The 18,069-nt window shown below is 42.1% G+C and overlaps 1 protein-coding gene across 6 annotated transcripts in view; it reads right to left on the bottom strand.

Annotated features, from left to right (window-relative positions):
* Positions 1-18,069, bottom strand: part of TMTC1 (transmembrane O-mannosyltransferase targeting cadherins 1) — a 146,069-nt gene that overhangs the window by 9,565 nt on the left and 118,435 nt on the right. For all 6 annotated transcript variants that reach the window (XM_074902093.1, XM_074902096.1, XM_074902094.1 and 3 more), the window contains 3 exons: positions 15,180-15,323; positions 7,680-7,788; positions 2,472-2,574 (listed from right to left, as the gene is read on the bottom strand). In XM_074902093.1, coding sequence (XP_074758194.1) covers positions 2,472-2,574; positions 7,680-7,788; positions 15,180-15,323 — 356 coding nt within the window. The remainder of the gene's footprint in view (positions 1-2,471; positions 2,575-7,679; positions 7,789-15,179; positions 15,324-18,069) is intronic.

Raw genomic sequence — 18,069 nt, 5'->3', positions numbered from 1 at the left:
CTCCACCTCTGTCACACTGGCCCTGCTCAATCTCTGTGCATTGCTCAGCAGGACTGGGAGTAGCTGCTGGTGACCAGCTAGTTCCCACCTCGGGGCAATAAATTCCAGACCAGAGGTGTCCAGGTGCCTATTTTGGAGCACACAGGCACCATCTCTGAGTTGCTGAGGAGCCATTGGGTGGCACTGCTTCGCTATGTGAAAACATCTACCTGTGCGAGGTCCTGCAGCCCATGACATCACCAAGCACCACGACAAAATGCACTATGCAAAAAGAGAGGTGCCAGACCACTAGCCCAAATAGTACATTTTCCTTTATCTAAATAATGTCTTTCCTCAAGAAGGATCTTGCAGTGCTTTTCTCAGGCAGGGCCTGCTGACTATCTACTAAATAAATTAATAATCAATACATTAATTCACATTTCATCAATACAAATATTGTATATTTAACCCCAGTGCTCATTTAATCGGTTTGCACACTCTAGACCAGATAATCTCCTGATGAAAACCGATACTCAACGGAGCTTTGTCCACCAACAAAGCTTTTAAGTATTGGCATTTTTAAAGCCAAATCACTTTACAATGTGTTTAATTCCATTTCTAGCTGGAAAGCAGAACATGAAAACAGCCTGCATGCGTTGGGGCACTGAACATATGCTGCCGTGGGAATTTTGTTTTCATAGCTTTTCAAATCTAGTTTGGTTTTCCTGAGACTACCTATGCAACATAAAAGCAACATTGACGCTTCTTGGCATTCCCTTTACAGAAGAGAGGAGGGAGATGTAGAAGCACTTAAGGTTCATCCAAAGCCAACAACGTATCTTTCAGGATAGGACTTTTTCAAAACATCCAGCAGCAGCCTTGATCTTCTCCCACCACTGAGCAGGCAGATGTTTTTGAAAATCATACCAACAAAATATCCTGGGAAGCAGCTGGGCATGCACCTCAGTCTGTAAGTCAGCCAATGCCTCCCCTGGTCAACATGCAGAGGTAATGCACTTCGGTAGGGGAAACACACTGAGTGTCTATGACCACTGCAGAGCTGTCTAAAGTTATGGCTCCCAGAGCTGACACTTGCTGGAGGCTTGTTGCACAAAACCCTGCAAGTTAATTGGCGTGGTGCTTCACAGCATCTCCCTGTGCCTGCCGGCGAAGAGCGCAGCCTGTGACGGGCTCACTACCAGCAACTTCCTTCACGCCTTGTCATGTCTCCAGGAAGGTTATTTACACACTGTGCCTGAAGTATTAAAAGTCAGTAGGTTTTATTTTCCTGTTGTTTGTCTGTAGAGAAGTGTAGAAGTAAACCAGAAAAAGTTAGTTTTGACTTTGGCAGAATACACAAGTGCAAGAAATAGAAAGTGCACAGTGCTGTGATTGAACCACAATTTTTGGGAGGAATAGGGCAGTTTATCTGGGTTGGCAAGCAAAGATGAGTACAATGTCAGGAAATTACTGAGAATTTTTTATTATTTGCAAGTTTGAATTTTGCCAGGGCATAAATTCAGAACCTCAACCTTTGTCACTAATGCCATGCCGCCTTCTTCTATTACAAACACTCATTTTGGTTTTGTATCTGTTTCACACTGTACTACACAAGAGCAATGGCTGAGCATCAGCTCAGAGGTAGGACAGCCAGCTGCAGACTGACAGACACCATCGTCCTTTCTTCTCAAGCATCACTGGAGCCAGGCACAGTGTGAAAGGGGCAGAATGGGTAGCAACCATGCACTTTAAGCCTACAATATTTCATCACTGAGTCTCAGCTCTGTTCTGGAGGGACCAAAGTGAGACAGTAGTTTGGTTTCCACTAGACATTTGTCTAACTTGGCCTTGCTTATAAAGCTGTCAATAAAAGGCAGCAATTACAGCTGCATCTTTTGTTGTGTGGATACCAGGAAGTGCCTGAGTCCAGGAAAGTTGGATGGGAACCAGGAGCCCAGAAAAGAAAAGCTTTGGATGTCATTGTGGAGCTCCTGAGAAATCAATTCACCCCACAGTATCTTAGGTTTTGTTTTCACAGATGACTGTTGTTTAAAAGCCATGTTTGTTTTTATAGTGGTGGCACTCAACCTTTACAGTCAAAGAGCTGCTTTGTCACCAAGTAGAGCTACAAGTGCTCCGAAGACCATAATGATCTACCTGTGTGCCTGGGATTTGGTCTGATGTGGCCATGCTTTCCCAAAGAAATGGCAGTATTGTCAGGGTGCTGCCCAGCTCAAACTGAAAAGGACAACTGCCTGTGTGAAGATGGTGAGAAACACTGAAGGAAAAACCCAGACTGAATGCCACTGCTGCACAGTGCCTGCATTGATGCTCTGCCATCCCAGCAGCGCAGGGATATTTATTCCAAGCTACAGTGGAGGCACATCTATTGCTTTGGAAGCTTTTGACGCCCTTTTGGATAGGTACTGCTGAATGAAACAAATCAAAGCAAATAAGGCAGAGAGGAAGAATCCTTGCTCCTTCTCACTTACCAGTATCAACCAAAAAAACACCGTAGTTGTTATGCAGATCAGAGCTCTCTGGACAATTCTCTATGCCAGCCTTATAGACCTCTTCTGCTTCCTTAAGCCGTTCCTTAAAAGAGAAGGAGATTTCTTAGCGTGGCAGAAAGGGTGTCAGCACCATCTGCCACATACCTGCATTTTGTGACAACTACCTTGTTGCACGAGTAGCTCAGGGTGCCAGCCCAATTCACCTTCTAGGAGGCCAAAATTTTACCCCATTGCATGGATGCAATATAGCTGCCATCTGGTACCCTAGAGATTCAGACAGCTTTCTCTCATACATTTGCAATTGGAGCTACATATGAACCAAAAAGAACAGCTGGAAAAGTGACTCCTGTTCAACGTCAGCAAGCCTCAGGGGTCGTGTTGGTTCTGTCATCTGGGATCTGATAATATTTTAATTTATTTTTTTAATGATCATCTCGCTGGCTAACTTTTCCCCTCTGGAGCTCTGCTGTTCATTCCCTAAACAGTGGGGAAAATACAAGGAATGAAAGCTTGGAAGTGTGTGATGGCTGGCTGATGGGGAGCTTGTGCAGGGGGATGAGGGAAGCTGGAGGAGGATGGGGGCAATGAAAGAGTGGGAAAAATCTGATGGATTCAGAATGAAACCAGGCATTGTCAATGCGTAAGATGTAGCTCACTGGAATGGATGGGATGTGCCACTGCACTGATTCCCAGATGTGCTGAGCCCTTACATTCTGCATAGACTTCAAGGGGGTTTGTTGGTGCTGAGCTTGACTGGAAAATAAAGATCTTTTCTTTGGGAACACCCCGCCTATGGAAAATATCCCACTGGCTGGGCTCTACTGAGCTATGAGCAACCTGGTCTTGAAATGAAAATAAGGCATCTTGTTTCAATCAAATAGCATCTTAGTAAGGCTTCCATTTCCCTCCAGCCAGCCAGTGCATGCCTGCTGCCTGCATGCTCCCTAACTCTTCCTCCCTGCCTCACCTCAGAGCTGTGCTGTTGGGTGTATTTATGGAAGGAGGTTGTGAACAGCAGAGACAAGCACAGTGCAGAGGGGTGTCAGGCAAGCCTCCAGCACCAAACACCTTTTTTTCAATTTTTCCCCTTCCATGGAGTGGCACAGCCCTACAGCAACAAACTCGACAGCCTCTTGATGATGCTCCCAAGTGAAATCATCCATCCAGGTCTCTGCTGAGGAAGGCCTGGAGCCACCAAGACAGATCTCCTGCTTAGGAGCTGAATCCACATTGAAGTAAGAGGTCAGTCCATTCCCAGCTATGGACTTTCCTCTCCTCAAGCACAAGAGCCTCCGGGGCTTTCTCTGGGTTTAAAGGGAGTACCTGACGGCAGCTTTTGCTCTGTAGCTGCTTAAATGTGTGGACTCCTTTCTCACCTCCTATTTCAGAACAGCAGAGCTGGGATTAATCGCATTGGAAGAGTATGACTTGATGAAAGCACACAGTTTGCCATGGTTAAGTGCTTTCACATTTACATGATAAAGGTCAGCCAGCAGAAAAGATAGGGTGTGATAAAACATAGAAACACATTTTTAAAAAGTGCTTAAGCTTGGACATTTTTGATATATTTATGTGAATCTGACATCATTATCCTGCAGGGTCAGGAAAAGTGTGGCAATCGTCAGAATTGACTAAAATGAAGAGCAATTTTTTTGAAAAAGCATCTGTGTCACCAAGACATTAACAGCATATTTTCAAAGATTTTTGTATTAGTTTCTTTTCCTCTGATTTTAATTTTCAGCCAAGGAATGTGTCAGTGTGTGCATGTATGTCAGTTTTCTTCACTTTATTTACTGATCATAAACCAATCTTTAAAGCATAGAGAGGCTCTGTTAAAACTGGGTTAGCAGTGTCCGATGTCAAAACATTCATACTCACCAATACCGAGCACTTCTAGCATTTTTATCATTGTTGCATTGCTTTTTTGGCACCTAACATCCTGACCCTGCATGCCTCAGGCTCAGTGCAGAGTCTGGGATGATATCTCTAACAAACTGCATTAAGTGCAGTCAGAAACTGGGAAGGGTGGGACCAGCTTTTTGTGCCAGTGCTTTCTCCTTCACAGGCTCTCCTATTCTTGGGAGAAATGCTGTGAATTCATCAAGGCTTGATTCTCATTAACACTTAATAATGCCACTCCTAGACCTTCATGGAACATTCATCAGCCTCACAAAATTCAAAAGATTGTCTTAAAAAACATATGAGATTTTTATGATGTTAAAAAAAATATGCATGTGAGGATCTCTCAGTTGAACTCCAGGGTTTTTAAGTCTGGGGTTTTTTATGGCTCAGTTTTTCAGTCTGGTTACGCCTGAGTAGGCTCTCCTCTGCAGCTAAGTGGGTTAAAAAGTTTCTTTTTCTTAGTGTAGGCAGATATTATTATACACAGACACACAAAAAAAATCACTTGAATCCAGAAACTAGGGCCTGAAAAGAGCCACCAAGCAGCATGACATGGCTGATGAAACTGCAAGAGCTGGGAAGAAGGTGCTGTTCAAGTGCATCAGAGTAAATCCTGGGGAACCAGCATTACAGAAGTGTTGTGAAAACGGTGAACAAAAAAGTTCGATTTCTAATATTAACACCACTGCAGTGACCATGGAAAACACAGAAAACAATACATTGTGACCGAGTTATGGTACCAAGCAGAAAGAGCATTAAGAAGGGCAAGCATTTATAACAGGCACAAAGAAGACAAACTGTTTTAAACAATGTGGTGGTGTTTTTTTCCACATCAGCCCTGGCTTCAGAATAACTATCAAGAAGAGAAAAGGGTAATTACATCAAGTTACAGGCTGATTCCCTGGCACGTGAGACATTTGTGTTAGGAGTATACAGCTGTAGGAGGAAAGGACCCACAAGCCCTATTATGGATTCACTGCTTTTAAGATAGGGGGGAAAACACTGTGCAGGACCACTTAAGGCAATCCTGGAACTATTTCACTGAGCCATGTCTACCCATTTCCCCACTTCTCAACCTTAGTGCAAAGCTAGAGGAGCATCAGTTTGCCATGGGCACAGTCACTTCAGACCCCTTCTAATCACATTCCAGCGAGAAGGAACCGGTGTGTGCTCCCTTCCCCAAAGCTCCTCAGTGATGCTGACCGTGCAGCCTACTGCACACTGCCTGGCATCACAGGTACCCCCCTGCAGCTGTGAGAGAGACTCTGGGCCACAAGTAAACAGAAAATCAGGTTTGTAACTTTTAGCCAGCTTGAACACTATTGCTTGGACAAAGAGGAAAACTCAAAACTGAAAAACTGGGTCCCATCATCATCCTTTGGGCTGAAGATGCCAAAACTTCTGCCTGTACCCCTCCAGGAAGCACACAGCATTAGGGTGTGATTCTGCAGCCCACAGCCACAGGCAGCAGCATGTGTATTTGTAGGACAGTCCCTATGGCGGTCAATAGGATGCGTGTGCAAGGCAGGAGCTGCACGATCAGGTAGTCATCTGCTGTGGCTGAACATGAGAAAGTGTTAAAAGCCTGCAGGAAATCGCTGTTTTCTGAGGAAATTGTACTAACTATCTTTTTTTCCCTACCACTTACTCAAGTCACAAGAGGATGAACAATCTATACATAAGAATAGATGAATTATTGCTGGACTTGCTAATGGCATTTGCTTTGGGCAAAAGGCCTCAGGACTCTATAATGGTTTTACTCCTCTGTTCACCTTACAATTGATGGTTCTAATTAATAATTTCAATTAATATTAAAACCAGATATTACCGCAGAGGACTCATTTCCTGTACTTGCATGACACTCTTCATTGACAGGCTTATTCAAAACACAGAAACACAGTTCCCATTCAGAGATGCTCTTCTTTCACTTAATAAGCTATATTTCTAGGTCTCTGCAGCTGATATTGCTAATATATTTGAAAGTCACTTAAAAAGGAAAATAAAATAGCACATCTTTCAGTAATCCACAAAGACGAGTTTTGCAGAGTGCCTCTATCATTAAAGAAGCCTAAAACAGAACAAGATTTCTGCTTATAGTTTTGCTGAAATTTATCTACTTTATTTATCCAGAAAGAGTTCACTAACCAGATTAATGGAAACAGTGAAAAATGATACTCTTTTGCTTTGTCTGTATTTGCATTTTGCAATCTTTAAGAAAGCTTTAGAACTCCGTGCTATGGAACAGTTAGATCTGAAAGTTGGGGGAGAAAAAAAAAATCAGTTTTCAAGAGGTTTGTGGAGGTGTGCTGAAGCTGTGCAGTTAGAGGACCTGGTCACTCACTGCCATAGCCCCAGTCTGGTTGTGGCTGCAGTCTGTGGGAGCAATGGCTGAAACACAGCATCCCTCTGCTGCTGCAGGCATGGAGAAAAACCAGCAGGGCTTGGTGGTCTCAACGGGGGCACCCCATGTTTCTTCTGAACTCAAGCATTTTGTGCCTCAATTTCCCTTTTCCTCCATGGGGACAATATTTCACCTCACAGGGACCTTGTAGAAATAAATTACCTAACTAGAGAGTAGAGAGAGCCCTGAGTAATGAGCATGGGGAACAAGCCCGAGAGGAAATGAGTAATCCTGCCTCCAGAGCACAGCCTGGGCCACGCACAATAAATAAGGCCTGAGGGCACATATTGAACAATGAGGTTAAATAAAATATCGAACAGCTGCTCATTAAAAGCAACATAAAGCTAGTGAGTCTCTCCACTCCCTGTATGTGATCATCTACCACGATAAGTAAGGGCCGTATTCTGATGCATGCATGCAAGGGGCAGAATTTGGGCTGCAGAGGCCACCAGGTTTCTGACATTTTCTAGCTTTAGAGTGATTAATTATGAAATATCAAGGTTATCTATGTAGGCGTGTGTGTCTGAGGGGGAAGTGCCCACCTATTCTGCTGTCACAGCATTCAAGGTGCAATGGATTAAGACTTCACCATAGATGCGGGCAGCTGCAGAGAGGGTATTTACCCACAACTTCAACAGTGTTTTAATTCAGAACCACATCATGTGGTTTTAATTACTCACTGCAAATGAGTTGCCTCCCATCCTGAAAAAGTAATCTCTAAAGCAGCCTGAGAGCTCTCTGCAGACAGCCGCGGACCCATGTCTGCCACTGCAGGTGTGCAAGGCAAGGGTGCTCCACTGGGATGCGCAGGAGGTGCTGTGGCTGCAGCGGCAGTGCACACACACACACACAGAAGGCACGAGAGCTCAAGCGATGCCCATTACCTGTTCGGCTAGCAGCGAGGCCAGGCTTGAGTAAGCATCTGCAAACTCTGGGCCATACTTAATCGAGTCCCGCAGTAAGATTACAGCTTCTTCCTTCTTCCCTTGGGACCTTGCAGGAGAGGGAAAGAGGGAAAAAAAGAAAGAAACGTTCCTGTAAGTACATGTTTAGGTCATCTCACTGATTAACTACTATAAAGAGACATGAAAGTCCCAGGCTTGACCTTTTCAACAAAGACTGATTCACTTGTGCCTCCTCTCCAGTGTGCGTGCCCAGCATCTCCTCATCCCATCGTTGTTTCCTTAAGCTATTCTCAGGAGTTGGGAGGACATAGGCTTTAATGAATCTGCTGTTTGGTCTGTTATTCTGGTCACCGTCATACTGAACACTACCCAATGATTTCAGTGAAGAAAACACCCCCAAAACAGTGCATTCCTCAAGCCCACACAATGAAGAGCAGAAAGTATTTTATTTTGGCTATCAGACAAGCAGTACAGGCCACATGCTCTGTCTGTTGAGGTATAACTACTAGATTTTGTAAACTTCTCCAGTCCTACCGTACATCTCTCAATATTTCTCTTTATGGCAAATACATAAAATTCTGCCCCATTCATTCCATGAGGAGTTAAGGATACACAAAGGACAACGTAGCATGAAGTACTGTACAAGATCCCCCCAGCAATGTCTTTGGGAAGGGATGCTATCAGGGTAACACTGGGTTTGCAGTCAGCTGCTGGAGGTCTGGCCCCAGTCATGTCACTGAGGTACTGACTGACCTGGGAACAGGACATTTGCCCTCACCAATCCTGCTCTCACATCAGTATGTTGGACATTTGCATTTCCTTAAAAAAAACCTGCAGAGTCTTTGCACGTTGCTAGACAAGTGCTGTTATAGATCCACATGACTTAGTTAAATTAATACTTTGAAATAAAAATATTGCAAAGTCAAATCTGCCTCTAAATAATTCCTTAGCAAGTGGATCATTAGGCTAGAGGATTCTGTTCTTCAGATCCTAAGGATTATGGACAGAGATAGTTGAGAGATGGCTAATGCTGATGAGCTAGGGTTTTTTACAGCATTGCTCTGCATTTATTGCCATGGAAAACAGAGAATGTTTCCTGAACAAAAATCTAAGGATGTTTATTTATTTATTTGAACTACAATTTCTCCAGTATCACTCTCTATTTTTTTCTTTGGAAAAATGAGAAGGTTTCCTGAACAAACATCTAAGGATGTTTAGCTGGAGTGGAACAACATTTTCCTTGTGTTGGGTACACAAAGAATATGAATAGCAGGGCTTCCAAAAAGAAACAAAGGGCTCTGGAACACAGAAAATATGTGAACAACTTGCTGCTTTGGCCTTAGATTTCATCCGAGTGACATGGTCAAGTAACTAGATCTTGTTTATAAGGTGCAAATTTCAGCTGATAATATATGTGGCTTTGCAGATTTTTCCCCTTTCTAGTTGTGTAACTGGAAGAATATTTTGCTAGTGCATTAAGCTAAGTAAAACCATTTGTGCTAACCTTTTTCTTCTTCCAGTGGTGTTCCATATAAATTACACGAATGAAGCAAAAACAAATAAAGAACCACTTTTCTCCTACACTAATTAAAGACTAGCTAGCTTGTCAATTTATAAAACTTTTGGATCCTTTGGCTGGAGTTTCATGACAGATTTTTATAAATCAAAAGCAGATGACTGTTTTATAAAGGTATTGATGTTTGGCAAAAAAATGTAGGAAATGCCAGCTACAGAAATAAAAGGATTAAGTGATCCACTCAGCAGTGGTAAAAGTTCCCGTTAACCACAAGCATGCACTCAGAACATGGGGCAGCCCTCTTAATTACTCTTTTTTTTTTCAAAAGAGATTTTTTTTTGTTTGATCCAAGAAAAATGTTTGTCTCCTGAAAGTGGGAGTAGAGAGGGAAAGATTATGGCATCTTTTTATGTGACAGACTGAATTACATTTAAAAAAAGCAGATCCAGTAGTTTCTCAGAGGGCTAAGGCCTGCAAGATACCAAGCGCTCTGGCCAAGCACTTAAATGCGTACTTAACTTTTATGTATGCAAGTTGAAAATTAATTACTGGCTGAAGTGCTTTCCTGGATCAAGGCCAATGCTTTGCAGGATCAAGGCCATCGCTTATATAAATCTCATGCAATTTGGGAGAGCACAGAGCATTGGAAGAACAGTCCAATACACTAATTTACCATAAACTGGCGATCTGGAGCAGGAAAAGCTAGGTAATGTATACTTTTGCTACAACAGAGAAAGGAGCAAATTTAACTGACATAAGGAGTCTATGATCACTTAATCCCATTTTTCCCCAAATTACCTTGCCTTACAATGCCCTCTCCTGACTCCCTCTGCCACTCGAGCCCCCAGCCTCCCCTCTACTATCAGCATGTCCAAGCTGAGAGTAAGGAACAGCACTTTCCACCAGGAGCATCTCTTCCCTATTTTTGCAAGTGCCCTGCAGTTGGAGAAGCATCATCTTAAACCACCCCACAGAGTCTGGCAATGCACAGGGCTGTGTGGGGGCTGTTAGCACTGGTGTAAATTTCATTTGCAACAGAAAGAGTAACCTAGGAATTAGTGCTCTAGAGGACTTTTTAACTTTCAAGATTTGTTTTATTTTGTGAAGGTAGTTGGACTGCATTAAAGCCAGAAATGCAGAACTCAACAAGGGCTCCACAACTGTTCTGAACACCTCATCTTGGTTTCACACCATAATCCAAGGGGAGCTTGTAGTGTCTAACTCTGCCTGTCTGAAAGGAAGCCTCTAAGCCTTTTGACTCCCTGGTTTAAAACCGATTCAGATAATTTAGATGAACTCCTTTGCCATTAATCTACACTCTGTGGATGACACCAAAGTGGGGGAGCAGACAACACTCTGCAAGGCAGGGTTGCTTTTTAGAGGGACCAGGTCTGACAGGAACCTCATGAAGTTCAACAAAAGTAAAAGTAAGTCTTGCACCTGGAGTGGGATAACCCTGTGTGTAAGCACAGACTGGGGGACAGCTGGGGTCCTGGTGAACAACAAGTTGACCATGGGCCAGCAATGTACCCTACATGGCGATAGAAGGCCAAGAGTGGGTCTTTCCTCTTTATATGATACTTGTGAGACCACATACGGACCAATTTCTGTCCACAGTTGGTCTCCCCAGTGCAAGAAAGGCATAGACTTACTGGAGGAAGCCCAACAGAGGGCAACTAAAGATGGTCAGGGCTAGGGCACCCATTGCATAGAGGGGAGGCTGAGCAAGCCATGTCTGTGCAGCCCAGAGAAGAGAGGGCACATGGGTGACTTCAGTGCTGGCTGCAACTACCTGGTCGCAGGACACAGAGAAGCCAGAGCTGAACAGAGGTACATGGTGACAGGACAAGAGGCAACAGATACAAGTAGGAACATAGGAAATTCTGATTAGATATAAGGAGAAAAATTTTTCATCGCAGGGTGGTCAAACCTGGAACAGGTTGAACAGAGAGATTGTGGCATCTCTGTCCTTGGAGGTGTGCAAGATTCAGCTGGACACAGCCATGAGTAACGTGATCTAATTAGACTTTCTCTGAGCAGTAGGCTTGACCAAATGATCTCCAGAGGTCCATTCCAACCTAAGTTATTTTTTTAATCTACTGTAAATTTCATACTGACAGAGTTTGGTTTATTTAATAAACAGGCCACAGTGTGTATGTGATACTGATGGATAACAACAGCACTTCATGCAATGCGGAGTATCCTAACCAGAGACCATCCACAAAGTCAGATGCAGTATCACTTAACATTATCGCTCAGTTTGCTTCTTTGAATGGAAGGGAGGAAATGTTTCGCTCTCTAAAAGGTCTTAAATCTCAATACATGTAATATCTATGTGATGTTTTTAGCATCTTCAGACAGTTACACAAGCCTGTGTCACCATATTCACATACATATAAATCCAGAAGACTCTATCAGAGAGGGCAGACAGTCCTTCTTCGTCTGAATAGATGGGTTTGCTAAACTTGGACTAAATCATGGCAACATGTATAGAACACATGGTGTATTATTATACATTCTGAAGAGAACCAGTCCTTTGAATAAACTCGAGATTTCAGCAGAACTTGTTTCTAGGCATTTCACTTTCCCTTTGAAAATGAAGCCGTAACACTCTGAAAGCATGTAAGAGTTATGAGGCTTTTCTTCATAAGAAATAGTGTACTGAATATTGGAGTGCTTTAGGTATGGACAGATTCAGTAAATAAGAAGTTCTCTCCCATTCTTCCTGCAACAGAAAGCCAAGATAAATATTTACTTCAAATGCTCATAATTTTGTATTTCTTGTCTCTTTACAGAGTATCCCACAGGCTATACATTTGTGAGGTATTCTGAATTATATTTAACTCAGTTTTTCAAGCTGTATCTCATCAAAGCTGAATCTATATAGAGAAGTTGAATATTTATATAATGGGAAACTTCAAAACAAAACACAAGAAAGCAGCATCAGGCTTCTCTGTGTCACTGATCATGGACCATGAAAATGGGGAAAGAGATTTCTCACTTTTAGGTAGGCCATCTTTTGGGTCTATTTTAACTAAGAAATCTGTTGGCATTGTTTAATTATGTACACTCCAATATTTATATTAGGCAAGAAAATGATGACATACAACTTTATTTTAGGATATGTAAACAAAACCAGAGGCTTATTCAGCCATTACTCTGCAATGCTTCCTGAGAACATTCATCTTCTGGCGCATAGCTGTCTTCATTATGTGCAAACAAAAAATGGAAACACCCTTTTTCATCTAGGACTTCCGCAGAAAAAAACTTTAAAATTCCACCCTGTGGTCCTCAAACCAGATTTTTACTCAAGCTTAAATCACATGCAATGGATGCTTAAATAGAGAGCTTATTTACAAGGCATAACGAGAGGCAGATTCCCATATGGGAATCTCCAACCCATCCTTCCAAAATCTTGCAGTTCTCCTTTCTCAGCACTCCAGAGGAGGTGAAACCTAATATCCACCATCAGATTTCTATGCTATGAGCAGGGGTGGGTATAAGGAACTGAGCAGAATTCAACTGGGAATTCCCCATGCCAGATGGTTCCGTTACGTGTCCCAGTACAAGTAGTGTTGTTACTGGACATGTCTTAAGTGTTGCAGATCTGGCTTTTCCTGATCTGCACCATGCACTGAAGCCTCTGCAAAGAGGAGACAAAATGCTTTTATGGCTTGACCATTTATCCTCTCTCTGTCCTATGTTTAAAAATCAAGACACTTCATAATGTCTCATAGCACAGCCAGAAAGAAATATCTGCCTGTAATATTCTGCAGATTTTCATTTATTACCTAGATTATACTAGCATTTAGTGTCTGCAGAATATTGGTTGCCTTATATACATATATATGGAAGGACAGTTTGGAGAACCAGGTAGAAAACATAAATAAAGACAAAGTCATAGGAAGCGGGAGCTTGAAATCTCCGTCTTGCTGCCTCCTGGTCATCTCACAAGTCACCTCATGCTCCAGCATGGCTGATGATCTCTGCTAAGCTGATGGATGATCCAGGAAAGGTGCTGGCAAAGGGCTTTGGGTTAGCATTTTAGGGGAGACATTCATATAGGATCTGCTCATGCAGCATCTGCTTTACATATGTGCTAATCCCTCCACCATAAAATCCACCTATTTTTTAGCAGGGTTTTTTTAAAGCTGAATAGGGAAATGAGGACACTCAGTTTCCATTAGGATTAATACTATTGGTGTCTTCAGATGCACTAGATTGTTTTGGAAGACTAAAGAAAGTTTAGACAATGGGACCAAATGGGTGGGAAAAGGGTGCTTTCTTTTAATGTGTTTAGCACAAGCACCACAACACCTTTAACATACCACAGTATATGGTACCACAGACGGATGCAGAGCAGTCCAACAGGACACACAATATCTTAACTATCACATTAGAAAAAACATGGCATATTGCACAGAAAACAAACAGCAGTTCTCAGACATTTTTCTGCATGTCTCCTTTGTGCTTTGCTAGTGCAACAAATGCAGTTTTGATCCATTTGCTGGGTCATAAGAGCCCATCAACAGGCCAGATTTAAGCATTACTGACATGGGATGCCCTGGTGCTGCTTCTGTCTTACGTCCTTTTGTATGATTTTTTTTTTTTTTTTTAAATCAAAGAGAATAATAACTAAGGCAAACATGATAGATTGAAAGGACAGTATGTATTTTTAAACACCATTGCCACATAAGATTAATTTCAATCAACCAAATCTGATGAATAATACAAAGACCTTCCATCCCTCTTGCAATAAGTCTTTACCATTTTCCTTTCTTGTGAGTATTTCCAGTAAAGCACTAGCCTACTTTCTATTTAAGAACCACTCATCTGCCATATTCTAACCTCGAACCATCAGATTTACTTGTAATATTATTCTGATAACTTCTCCAGTACTGAACAGATCATGAAGAACTTCAGCAAACCACTTAATATCTTTCATATAAATTCACACTCAAAGAAACATTTCAGAACCAGAAAGATCAAGTATGTTTTGATGAGACAGTGCCACTTTAAAGCCAGTTCAACACTAAAGCCCAGTCTGCTCTAAACGATTTACCAGAGACCTATTACCAGTAAAATAGGTGCAGTTTATATCAGCAAAGATGCACTTTCACTGCTGTAGTTTATGCAGTTCTGTCAGCAAGTAACGTGCTATCCTCACAAAAACAAGGGGGTTTTTGCTGGTGCAAAATAGTAATGGAGGAAGAGCAATTTTAAAAAAATTCCACCCCTAGCAGATCTTATCACACTGGCAAAGCTTCTTGTACAGATTTAAGTTCAGTCTTTAGATATGGTTAGTCAAATTAATTTGCATTATTATGATCATCTGTTATTCTCCTTGCTAAAGGCTGAGACTCTAAATAACAATGAGTGAAATTATAAGATGATTAACTTGTTTTCTTGTTCAGCAGAGTATCATATAGGGCTGCTAGCCACCCTTCCCCTCAAATCCAGACCCACCTACTCTGCAATCAGATAAACCTTCTGCTGGTGTGAACATCTGAGACTTAGGTGTTTATGCCTAAACTAAGCATTGACCTTCCATACAACTAATGAGAATAAGTGGGAGCTTGCACAGAGGGATTTGTTGGATCTATGTTATTTATTAGATCTGCATCAGACATCTGTCTTTGAACAACATGGCTTGCTCCACTGGAAAGGCTTACATGTCTCCATGGAGATGAGAATCTCAGGCGACTGGGTTCAGGCACCTCATTTTTGACATCTGATTTGGAACAAGTGAATTCTGTCCAATTGAAACACAATTGTAAACAGCACCTGAAGCGAAGTGGCTGACAGCATAAAGATATCCAAACTAAGTCTCACAAAGTGCTGGCACTCTTGGCTGGCAATAAGAAATAATGCCATTCCTTCACCAGTTGGCAGAAAAAACTACTTTGGTGATGTGTGTAGAGAGAATTTGAATTTCCTTGGTGCCAGTTCTGCACTCCACTTACTTGAGCAGGTTGCCGAGATTGAAGAGAGCTCGATTGTGCTGAGGGTTTAACTGAAGGGCCTGTCTGTAGTAGTCCTTTGCCTCCGCCACGTCTTTGGTCAATGTACCCAAGTTGTTGAGAGCACTTGCGTGACGAGGATACAGTCTAGGAAAAATGAAATATTAAGTTACAGACATCCATTAACTGACAAATAAAGCTGACGTCACTAATGCTGCCGCTACTGCTGTTCAGCACTTAGTAAAGGGAAGGATGTCAGCTAGGAAAAACGGGTTTCCCTTCATTTGCTGCAGGTCCTGATGGGATGCTGAGGAACCTTTTTAACTCCCAAGGAGATTGCAAATCAGACCTTCTCCTACAGTTCCTGTATGCCTCCAGGGCAAAAGAGAACACTGAACAGCTCTGAAAGCCTATTTTACACTCCAAGCAACAGGTAAAGTGATTAAAGCAACTTGAATGTTTTTATTCAAAATGTTTTTCAAACAAGAACTGCTTTGTCAAAAATACATTTCCAGTGGAAATATGTTTTGACATATACAGAAACCAACAGAACACTGTTTAAATTGATCTGTTTATTTGTTTTTTTAAAAATCAGTTTTCCACAATAAAAGTGATAATAAAGTGCAAAAGGAAACTTGAAATCAGCTGTTGAACAATGTTTTCAAGACCAAACAAAATGATAAAAAAATCTGGAAACAGACTGCTTAACAGTATGAATACACTAAGCTTCTAGTTGTAATTTTTTTACCACATGGTTTGGTTCTCCTTTTAACTGATCTGTTGATCTTTACATCTACCCAATTCAGTTATAAGACGACATATTTGGCTCAGTGCACCTCTGTTAAAAATCTCCACAAATTAAGAAGAATGTCATGGTCCATTTAGCTGCTTAAATTCTTGAAGTTGTGCTCCTACATTAGTATTTTGGTTTGTAGGTCTTTCAGCGGAAAACTCCAGAGGTGAAAGTGATCCAGGGCAAGATTTAGCATTCCAGATCCTCTGTGTCATAGATGGGTGAAAATGAGGTTCATTATGATAAAGAAATACATCTATAACAGTGGCCCACAGAGGTCTCAGGCAAGCTGGAAGACCAGCTGTGCAAGAAGGTCTGATGCTTTGGTGTGAAATGGTTCACAGGTGCTTGCCCACTGAACTCTTCCAGAAGATCACTTCATTCATGATAGAGAGGAAACAGGTTAAGATGGTCAAGCCTTTGGTTTGAGAAGATCTAGTTGCAAAACCTGCTGCCACTGTAGATTTTCTGTTTTGGATGAGGACAAGCCATCTGACATTTCTTTGCCTTAGGTCCCTGTTCTCTGGAAAGTGATGTGGATAATGACATTAAGAGTAGTTGGCTATGATAGCCCAGGGTATAGCATGAGGAGGGGCGTTGAAAGAAAGAAGGGATTAAGACTCTATAATATAGTCTGACTCTAAAGTTCGCAACTGTTTTTAATCTAAGACTTCCCATGGTGGGGTTTTTTTGCCTGAAGTTTTTCATTATGTCAGTTCAGCCCTGGGATTTTCTGTGCTTAAGTACCATGAATAATTTAGCATTTTATATACTGCTGCAACATTTGTATCAGTCACATTTTTGCTCCACAGCACATAAGTGATTTTGGCAAGGTCCTACTTGGGGGTAAGGCTGGGAACTTCAGGAGAAATGGACATACACCAGTAACAAATCCAGGATGCTTCCTACAACTAAGTAAGAGAAGAGCCCCTTTTCCACCCAGCGCCAAGCCTAGCAGACAAGAACTGCAAAGCCACATATTGAGGAGAGATTGCTAAATGATGCAGCTGCATATGTTTTTTAAAACTTAACCTATTATAAAGACAAGAGATAAATGTAGGGACCACCACTCATAGTAACTGACTGCAGATTCTGTCAACATCCCTCCCATACAGATAAGTCTCTCAGAGGTAACCACCTCTCCTGCAACAAGCTCTCAGGTGCATTGCCCAGTGTCACCACTCACCCATGCTACCTGCATTCGCTGCTCAAGTGATTTTTGAAGAGTTTTCTAACTGATCTTTTCACAGAGGAGCAAAGAGTAGGAAATTCACTATGAGACTGCAGTTGGAATAGAAATAGTATCACTTTCCATCACTGCAACTACCCAGTGAGCCTGGTGGATTTTGGGATGTGAGAGACTGCCTGTGCTTGGAGAAGAATCCGCAAAGGACAAGACGGTAATGAGGGTATACTGTTAAGTCTTGCCCTTGGCCCTAAAATTCACTGGTCATCAAGGCTAAGCCTCCCCAATTGAAGCAGGCTGGGAAAAATGCTTTCCACAGCAACAGCAGGGGAACAATAGAAAGGACGAAGCTTGCTTGCTCTTCAGCACTTGGGACGCACCTCTGTGTGATACCTTGACCAGGGTCTTGAATGAAGAATGTCCTACTCATCTTAGGGCAAATGACCTAGGGCTCAGAAATGTTTCCCATCTCTTCCACAGGATTTTGACATTGTTTTGGACCAAAAAATGGTCTGAGACTTATATTTTTGAGATTTTTTTTCCAGTTGGGTAGGATAAAAGCTGCGCATTACTTCTGTCAGTACTCACACAACCAGCTCTAATATCTGACATGAAGTTGCTTGAGTTATGAGTGGGCAAAAGTATTTCAGACAATTCTTGGGAAAGTCAGAAACAGATTAACATTTTACAGCCCTAAACCTGATGGGTTTGCTCTCAAACTTTCAGAAATTAATTCTGCTTTTGGCCTCTAGTGCTCCCATGACATTTTAGGCCCAGGAGAGAGAGGAATGAAAACTCAAGATTAAAAAAGAGAACTGATTTCACCTTTAAATTGCACAGTTCTGACCAGCAGTTCCATAAATACATTTCTGAGCTCAGTGCTAAAACCTCTCGACAGCAAATCACAGGATGCA

Source organism: Athene noctua, chromosome 3, assembly GCF_965140245.1.
Source record: "Athene noctua chromosome 3, bAthNoc1.hap1.1, whole genome shotgun sequence".
Taxonomy (NCBI): Eukaryota; Metazoa; Chordata; class Aves; order Strigiformes; family Strigidae; genus Athene; species Athene noctua.
This window is presented reverse-complemented; position numbering and strand designations above follow the sequence as displayed.